This window comes from Euprymna scolopes, chromosome 8, assembly GCF_053919585.1.
Source record: "Euprymna scolopes isolate OS-2025 chromosome 8, ASM5391958v1, whole genome shotgun sequence".
NCBI lineage: Eukaryota > Metazoa > Mollusca > Cephalopoda > Sepiida > Sepiolidae > Euprymna > Euprymna scolopes.
The window spans coordinates 22,062,565-22,073,014 of NC_136489.1; the positions used below are offsets into that span (position 1 = coordinate 22,062,565).

Genomic DNA, 10,450 nt, shown 5'->3' on the forward strand with positions numbered 1-10,450 from the left:
AAAATAATTTTTAAATTTAAAATTCTATAATTAACAAGCATGGAATGTAGATTTATTTTTAATTTATTATAAAAATAAATCTTTTAGAAGAACCTTTTAATAACAATCGACCTCTCACGAAACAACACATTAAGTAATTTGTAAAATCGTGGATAAACCCAAAAGATACGAAACTCTCTGAGACAGAATAGAATATAAATGGAACATATAAATTTAATAAATGATTTAAAGGTGGCATACAGTACTTTGAAACTAATTAAATTAAATAAATAATGTATGAAAAATTTAATTAGGTCAGAAACACATCAAGGACTAAATTAGTATAAAAATAAACGAATAGCCGAAATTTAAATTAAAAAATAGGAATACGAAAATAGAGCATTCCATAAACTCCGTGGCCATCGAAAAATGATTAAACAAAAAACACGACGAGAGGGAGGTGGATCCAATTGCTTGATACCGTTAATAACAGGATCGAAATCGGTCCAGATATGTATTAATTAATGTTTTTTTTTCAAATCGTCTGATGAGAACCTATTCTAGAATATTTTTGAATAACATAAAGTTTGAAATTGTCTGAATGATGCCAAAACAATTGTAACATTCATGAAAAATAACAATATGATGCTTCAAAATTTTTCTTGTTGTTTTGATTTTGAAATCTTTAGATGAACGCTGGGTTACAGAAACTGAATCATGAAGCTTAACATTTGAGTCAATTCACTTTGCTTAATTTTTTTATTGGTATATGTACATTGCCATTTGTTGATATATTTTGATATATTAAATTTTTGAATAAAAATATTTTTATTCAAAAATATATCTTTTATTACATATATATTGTTTAGTTCTTCTTGTCTCTTAGCGAAATATGTCCGCATTTCAAGCCTGTCGTTTGCAGCATACATCTATGCATTCGACCACAGTGATTATTTGAATGTTTATTCTAAGCATTAGCATGTTAAAACATGTTAAACGTTTTATTCTAAGCATTAGCATGTTAAAACATGTTAAACGTTTTATTCTAATCATTAGCATGTTAAAACATGTTAAACTGTTTATTCTAAGCATTAGCATGTTAAAACCTGTTAATGTTTAGAATAAACAGTCAAATAATCAATTATAAATAATAATAATAATAATAATAATAATAATAATAATATAAATAATAATAATAATAATAATAACAATAATAATAATAATAATAAAAATAATAATAATATAAATAATAATAATAATAATAATAATAATAATAACAATAACAATAATAATAATAATAACTATAATAATAATAATAATAATAATAATAATAATAATAACAATAATAATAATAATAATAATAATAATAATAACAACAACAACAACAACAACAACAACAACAACAACAACAATAATAATAATAATAATAATAATAATAATAATAAAAGGCGTTTATTTTTCATGACGGTGTTATTTTAAAGAAATACCGTTTATGTTCTTCTATTCTTTTGTAGGTGATCGTCGCGTCAATGAACAAATGGGCCTTGCGAGTATCCATACTTTATTTCTCCGAGAACACAATAGAATTGCCCACCAGTTGAGCAACATGGGACTTGGCTGGAACGACGAGAAATTATTCCAAGAGACCAAACGAATAGTTGCAGCCATCATACAACGCATCAACTACAATGAATTTCTGCCGACCATTCTCAATACGAAGATTATTAAAGCTCTTGGACTTCAAAGTCCCTCGAGTGGTTTCCATGATGTTTACAGACCAAAAGTTGACCCGAGTATACGAAACGCTTTTTCGACTGCGGCGTTCCGTTTCGGCCATTCTATGGCCCGGTCTTTTTTTACGAAACTTTCACCTGATTTCAACACCGCCTTCGGATCGCCTGTGTTATTGAAGACAATGTTCGGAAAGACTGACGAGATTCTTAGGGTATGTACAGCATTATTTCACTACTGGGGCAGTGGGGCACTGTGAACATTCCATTTTTTTAAATAACATTCCTATTAAAATAACAAATATCTATCAGGTCCAAAGCCATCAAGGAAAATCACTTTCTTCTCCCGTAAAAATAATTGTTATCTGTAATATAAATCTCACCTGTCTGTTTAAATGTATGTATGACAGAGGCGATGGATTTTCATGAGATCGATATCGTTATGAAACCGACCGTTCGGACGACAAATATTGAAAAATTAGCTAAAAACATTAATTCCTTCACACTTAATTGGACACTTTTCTACAGGGAGGAGTCGCTTTTTTCGCCGATATTTTCGAAAGTCATCCCCTCTTTTCGATTGACTAGCCTTAATTTAAGCATTCGTCACTTCAAGTTTAGCGATGGCGCAACAGCAAAGACGTCATTTTTTTTGTTTCACGTTCTTTTCTTCCTTCGCGGCATGGGTTCGAGCCTGCCTGCCTACTACCATTTTTTTTCGCTCATCCCCCCATCCCAAACACTCGGTAAATCCAGGGTAGTTCAAATAAAATAAATTAAACGGGAATTTTGAGATCTCAATAAATAAAACGAATATATTTTTTCTTTTCTTTCTTTCGTTAAAAGTGTAGCAATTTAATTCTTTTTAAAATATTATCTGCCTGAAAAATACTAAATATACTTCAACTCAATAAAACGAATACCACTTTTTAAAATGTTAAACTAGCAGCCCCCCCCGCTTCCTGGCGTTGTCCGATTGTAAAATATGCATAAATATTATATTTTAATTCATTACATGGGGGGGGGGCATAAATTGGAGCTGTGTCGATCATCTACCATAAAATGATGTAGAAAGGCGAAAAGGTACTCACCCACTATATTCCGAAACTGCTATCAAGGCAGGAATCGGTATTCTTAGGACTCCCTCTCCAGGTGTGGCAACAGTACCCCCTCCTGCGACGTATTTGACTCTTTTACAGGTAGAGGATAGAGTCGGGAGTGAGATACCTTTTGACAACCTCTATGCCTTCGGGCCAGAAGCAAAGTGTAGTAACTGTTCCGGCAGATAGTGCAATTAAAGTAATATATGGGTTCAACCTCACATATCAGACCATTGCTCTTGTAGCAATCAGTTTTGGTCAATATAGGGGAAATCCTTCATACCAATTGTCACTACCAGTTCCCCCCTCGGGGGAGCTGGTCCCCCTTTCCACTGTCTCCACATTAAAAAACGGCCTTTTGCCTAATTTGCTTTCGTGGGGTAGCAAATAAATACCTACTTTCTGACAACCTCTATAGACAACAGCGATAGCCAATCAGTATAACGCCCACCTCTCACAATGATCAGTCTCTTATATATACGTGCATCGTTAGGAGCTATAAGTCAGTATAACATTGTTGATACTTATTCAGACCTGTTAATGAGATTAGTTTCTTGCGCACATAAACCACCAGTTTCTTGCATAAGCACAAACCATCAGTCATTATTATCATGGTGGTCTCAACTCAGCTCCAATCTATCGTTCCACTCTGTAAAACATTTACAAGAACACCTCTAGTTACAACTTCTCCCTCTGTGTACTTAAAAGTAACCGAAACATGAACGAGCATAGCTTTATCCCAAGAATTCTCCTTTCTGAAGCACGATACTACTTGGCTGCTTACCAGCTAACTATAACATAGACGTTTTCAATTTCAATATTAAAAAGTTCTTGTTGAGTCGTCCTTTTAACCAATCTAATTTCTAACCAGTCTCAACCATTGTCATCAAACTGTACGTTATTGTTCTCAGTCCCTCTAATAAAGCAATTAATACTTATCCTCAAGTGTCAAATAGGCCTTGATAAGTGGTAGCCTCTTAGTACATAAAAACAGCTATATACCATATTATTTCGATTCCCCTTTGACAAGGCACCTTACACAAGAGTTTGCGAGTAGTCAGCCAGCATAGCGTCTCTGATAGCCTAATAAATTGCACACAATAAATTATTCAATTTAAAAAAATATTTATTAATAGGTATATAACAAAGGGCATTCACATAGTCTGAGACTAGCATCCATTGTGCAGGTGTGAAAATACTTCAGAATGTTTAAATGTATAAATTCCAACTATGTCCTAAAGAAGATTTCATGCTACTATTTATTCTACAATGGATAACATGTAACTCACCAGTTCCCTTGCATAAAAAGCATCCGTATATCATAATGGAACCACTCCCAAACTACTGTGGGAATAGTATTATGCTTACTGAAGGCAGTGCCAGTTTTTCATCAATCTCTCTCTCTTTCTTTCTTTCTCTCTCTCTCTTTATATATATATATATATATATATATATATATATATATATATATATATATATATAATTCACTGTGTGTATGAGAACATAGGTTCCGAAACGGCTGTGCCTTTTTTGAAAAATTTCACACAAAGGTAATTTATATGTCTGGCAGTGTTCTTAGATATGTTTTATACAGAAATTCATCCGATAAGTACCGAAAATCGAAAAAATCCGATCCTAAAAATAGTCTTTCTTTTTTATAGATCAAAAAAAAGAATTATAGGGAAATATTTAGGTTGCACCGGCAAGGGAGATAATAAAATCGCAACAAATAATTTCGTTATATAACATAGTTCACTCGTAGAGCATACAACTAGAGTTCTAATGACCCATGTTCAAGCGTGGGTTTACAACACCAGTTTATTTTAATTTCTTGTTAATGAATTCGATTTACGATAAAAGAAGAAGTAACATTTAAAATCGCCGCAAATCAAACTTTTGTTTTATCTGACCAGATTAAGTTTTACCAAAACTGCATACTTTTCTTTTCAGAAGTTTTAACAAACTTTATTTGGTTTTTGACATTTTCAGAAGTTTTAACAAACTTTATTTGGTTTTTGACATGTTTCATTAAAGACACTTTTCTTGATAATCTTGAATTAAAACCTTTACGATATAGAGATCTGCTAATGATACCCACAGTTACATTAATTCCAGCATACTCAATATCAGTTTTAATTTTAAAACGAGTAATGATTGTTTATTTGCATATTTCTGCTGATATGTTTGAAGTACTCTCATTAATTTTTCTCAGTCTTCCATTTCTTGGAAGGTTTGCTGAATCATCGGCATACTTATACTTTTTCTTTTTACATAGGCATCACCATTTATCAAGACCAAGAGTTAAAGAGTGTACAGTAGTAAATGGAAATTCGGTAAATTTATTAACTTATATGGAACGGCTCATCAAAAACTTGTTTACGTTAGACTTGAAGAGAACCAGCTGGAAAGCAGGAAAACAGAAGACAATTCCATAGGCGTGCAGTTCTAAGAAAGACGCTTTGTTCATGGAATCTCCGTTTAGGTTTAGGCACAGATAAAGAGTGGGGGAAGTTATTGACAGTGTTTTAATCATTGAATTGCAGAATATACATCAAAGAGTCAGATGATTAGTAGCACTACCTTGTAAATAATCTCTGCTTCTCTGATTGGTCAGAGGTAACATTCGAATTCTGTCGAAAATTTGAATAGTTAAAGAGTCTTTTAAAGTACAAAGTTTTCATTGGAAATTGTAAAGTGCCATGTATTCAATACTTTCATATAGCGTAATTTTGAACAACATAGCTTTATATAAAGTTTAAAATGCAAAAGTCAAGTATCATGATTCAATTGTGTGTTAAACAGAAACATTCATTGTAAACACGCCCCTGTTTTATCAAAGAACCCACTGTTGATTTTATGAAATTATTTTTACAAAATCATTTGAATTAAAATTTAACATACAAAAGTCAGGTATCATATGCCAATTGTACTCTAAGAAGAAACATTCATTTCGAACGCGCCCCTATCTTGTAAAAGAACCTACTGTTGATTTTATAGGTTAGGTCTTTCGTCTTGTGCAGTGATAAAACTTCTCACATGCACTTTCGATGTTTGGTTGTATAAAATGTTATCTTTGGTCGAAATCGGATATCCTTCTGCAATCGGATTTTTTTTTTATTTTCGATACCTTCAGACGCATTCTGATACAAAGCCTATGCAAGAACATTCCCAGGCATATCAAGTATTTTTGTGTACAATTTAAAAAAAAATTGGCCCAACCGTTTCGGAATCCATAGGCAATTCTCCCCCCCTCTCTCACACACATCGACAAAGTTCCTTTAAATAATAGTAAATCATCCACAGAACATAATTTTCTGTCATCCAACCTTTAATTCAACCCAAGTTTATCACAAGACCAAACTATACTGTAACATTATGACTTTTGTGTTCCATCGAAGTTTTCAGAAATTAAGGAGATTCTTCCCGGGGCTAATACTCGATCTCTATATGAATTGCATAATTTTTTTTAAAACCAATTTTCACCCCAAACAAGGCGCAGTGCCACTTTGAAGTAGGGGGCTACTATCGGGGACATAAGTTGCAGGGTATTATGAAGCGAGATGAGTAGCAAGATGTTTGTTCACATTACACTTGAACTTCTGCATATCAGTACAGTTGGGAAAGTAGAATCTCGGAAGAGAGTTCCAAAGTCTAACAGTTCTGGGGAAAAAACTATTGGAGTAGAAGACTTTCTTATACCTAAGGATCTCTACTGTGAAAGGGTGGGACTTAGCTGCTTGTCGGGTTTGTCAGGGGTATTCACGTCGAGGAAGTACAAGTGCTTGCAGTTCGTCAGAACATTCACCATAAAAGTGCTTGTAGAACAGGCAGAGGGATGCAACATTTCGTCAGTGGGACAGAGGCTGAAGCCTAGATGACAGTTCAGGGTCTATCAGGTTGGCGACTCTCTTTTGAACCCTGTCCAGGAGTGAGAGACAAGCAGCAGATGCACCAGCCCGAATGTGACAACAGTACTCCATACATGGGCGAATGGTGGCCTTATAGAGGTGCAGGATACTTTGAGGCGCAAGTAGTTTTCTAGCACGGTAGAGAGAGCCTACCTTCTTTGCAGCAGCCTTGGCAATCCTCTCAATGTATCTATTCCAGTTCATGTTCCCTGTAAACGTTAGGCCGAGGAGTTTAAAGGAGGTACTTTCGGGTAATGTGTTCTAAGCCATTGCTATTAGTGGTTAAGAAGGTTTCTTATAATTATTGAAGGAAACAAGCTTAGTCTTGGCAGCATTGAATGTGACCATCCATGTTTGTCCCTATTCCACTACAGATTGGAGGTCATCCTCTAGTGTTTCTGCCATTTCTTTAGATAAGTGTTCATTTGTTTTCCCCTCGTGCCTGTTATAGAGTGTGGTGTAATCAGCAAATATACCCATCTCTGAAACAATTTTATCAGGGAGGTCATTTATGAGTACCAGGAAAAGTAAACGTCCAAGGATAGACCCCTGAGGTACTCCCGCATTTATATCATATTGTTTCGATGTACGACCATCGAGGACAACCTGGATTTTTCTCTTTTTTGGAAGGATTTAATTACATTATGTATTCTTCCAGTGATACCATATGATCTGATTTTCCTTAGAAGACCCTCGTGCCATACCCTGTCAAAAGCCTTAGATATATCGAGGACTACCGCTGTACCCTCCTCTGTTTTGTCCAATGAATGGTATATACGTTCAGAGATTACAGTTAAGATATATGCTGTAGAACGGGCTTGCTCGAATCCATAATGTTTGTCAGTCATAAGTTTAGCAGCTATAAGGTGTTGAAATAGGGCTTGATTAATTAAGGGCATAAACATTTTGGCGAAAAGCGAGAGAAGGCTAATGGGGCGATAATTTAATGGGTAAGTTCTTTCACCAGAAGCGGTTTTCCAGCAGCCAGGAAAGCAAGATTCGTTAAGGCATTCATTGTAAAGTTTGGAGAGAACTGGAGCAACCTCAGTGGAGCATTCTTTTAATAGCACAGTCGGGATGACATCGGGTCCACTTGCTTTTGAGGTGTCTAGTTTTTTATGATACCATGCACCTGAGAAGGAGTGATTATCAAATCGTCTAGTGTGGCGTCTGTTTGCAAAGGCAAGTCGGGGAGGGAGTGGTGTGCCGGGCCCAATATGAAGGCAAACCGACTGGAAAGCAGATTAGCCTTGTCGGTTGCCACGCAAGCAACCTCATTACTGTTTGATAGTGGGGGAATCGTTGACTGCCCATTATTTATTACACTGTTGTAGAATTTAAAAAATCACGGGTTCCTTATTTCTGTGCTTCGATGCGTTTTTTAGTGGTTTCAGTAAATTTTCAGTCGCTATTTCTCTCTTAACGTTACTTCTAGCTTCTATATACTTCTGTCTGTTTGAATTAGACTTATGCCGATTGAATCTGCGGTACGCATGCTGCTTTTGAGCAATAGCAGCTGCACAAGTAGAAGTAAATCATTGGGGAGAGTGGGGATTACTATAGAATTTCCGTGTTGGAGCATGTGCTTTAATTGCAGTTTTGAACCATTCAGTGGTCCTATTTGCGCACTGTTCAGCTGGAAGAGAAAAAATATTTCGCCATGGGGCATCTCTGATGAGTTCCCTGATGGCTTCCCAGTCAGCCTTTTGTAATACCTCGTTGTTTTGAGTAGTGGGTCTTCAGTTTTAGGGCGAGAATTTACGGCGATTTCTACCATTATCACAGGGTGATCAGCATTCCCGAGTGGGCTCTGGGCATTTGTTTTACAATCATCATTACTATTATTTTAAGGAACTTTGTCGATGTGTGTGAGAGACGGGGGAAGAGTTGCCTATGGATTCCGAAACGGCTGGTCCGATTATATAAAATTTCACACAAAAGTACTTGATATGTCTGGGAGTGTCCTGACGTAGGTTTTGTATCAGAATGCGTCTGAAGGTATCGAAAATCAAATCCTTTACCTGCCAAACGTTGAGTTTACAAAATGATTTAGAACATTAATTTTCCTTACTTCTAATTGACGAGTAAACTCTGTTATAGTGGGTTCTTGGTCATATCGGATTCCAGGACAAGATATTGACTTGTATTCCTCGTATGAGCCAATGTATGACTGGGTTGATGGCATCTTATTTGGAATTGGAATACTGTGTTATTTTTAATATTTATTGTAAGGTGTATGACATTTTTTCCATACATAGAGGAGTACTTAACCCATAATATAAATATATTTTCAGGACAAGGTGAAATCGGTTGGTGCATTCTTCCGCGGTCTGCTAAAAGACAAATCCCAGAAATGCGATCGTTTTATCAGCACTCAGTTGACAGATCATCTCTTTGAAGACAATTTCGGCAACAGCCTTGATTTGGCGGCTTTAAATATCCAGCGAGGGCGCGACCATGGATTGCCGCCTTACAACATTTGGCGTCAATCGTGTGGCTTTTCTAAAGTAAATAATTTTGGAACCAAAGCCGGAGGACTCGTAGATCATAGTAGCGCAGCTGCCAGTCGAATCAAAAGTGTCTATGAGTAAGTGGTACTTCTATTTCTTATCATCTTTGTTTCTATAGTGTGCGAGCTAATCGTGCTTGCAACAACATTTTTGCTAACTTTTTGATGCGTCATCTACTATCATTTGCAGTTCACTATTCAACGGAACTCACATAAATGTGTAACAGATCCCGGAAGCGCGTATGGTGGCTGTATGCAAATGTCGAATCGCGTGCGAAGAGACGTCACGGTGAGGAAGAAAAGAAAAAGATATAAAAAGAAGAACGTGTGCGCAGACCAAGAATCACGATTGCTTGCTTTTGGAAGATAATTTGTTACCTTTGTTGGGTTTACAGAATGATGATATCAAACAGAGTCTAATTGTCCAACAAGATAACGCGCCAACACACACTTCTCGGTTCAAAAAGACTTGGTCTTCAGATCAAGCAATCTTTCATGAATGACTGATGCATTGGCCTCCCCAGATAGGTAGAAAGAATTTAGAGGCGTCGACATGTTTATTCCCAATCACCAGGTGAAATCCATATTATGATAGAATTTTATTTATAGGGTCGATTTTAGAAAAATTAATTTTAACATAAGCCCTATCTTAACCAGATAACTAACGTTTCCTATTTTTACATCTTGGGTAGTATAACTTATATTATTGTCATTTTCTAAATATAGACTTCGATAGAGATCATATATAAAACTAGACCTCAGCTTAATTCAGGCCACTGTTATGTAATCGCCTATGTTGCTTTCCTTTTCATTCTGTATTGCAGCCATCCAGACGACATCGACCTATTCACAGGGGGATTGTCAGAGAATCCAATACAAGATGGCGCTGTTGGACCAACATTTGCTTGCATAATTAGCCGTCAGTTTCTCATCTCAAAAATAGCTGATCGCTTCTGGTATGAACGAAAGGACCCAACGGTCGGATTCACATTAAGTAAGGGCACACATTCTTCAATACTTTTTGAAAAAAGTTATTTTGATATTTAAAGCTCGTCATGAACACAAATTATTATTACACGATCGTCTCATCCACATTAATATTTTATTTCACTTAACTCAAAAAGTCCGGAGCGAGCTTTGTCACATCTTTCTCACCACTCTGAAATTGATGAAACCATCTTCTAACTATATTTTCATCAACTACATTGGGCTTCATAAACAATC

The 10,450-nt window shown here is 35.8% G+C and overlaps 1 protein-coding gene across 1 annotated transcript in view; it reads left to right on the forward strand.

Moving 5' to 3' along the window:
- LOC145283506 (salivary peroxidase/catechol oxidase-like) overlaps nucleotides 1-10,450 on the forward strand; it is an 83,938-nt gene that overhangs the window by 65,474 nt on the left and 8,014 nt on the right. The window contains exons 10-12 of the mRNA XM_080132340.1: nucleotides 1,494-1,924; nucleotides 9,012-9,304; nucleotides 10,051-10,220. Of these exons, the coding sequence (XP_079988466.1) occupies nucleotides 1,494-1,924; nucleotides 9,012-9,304; nucleotides 10,051-10,220 (894 nt within the window). The remainder of the gene's footprint in view (nucleotides 1-1,493; nucleotides 1,925-9,011; nucleotides 9,305-10,050; nucleotides 10,221-10,450) is intronic.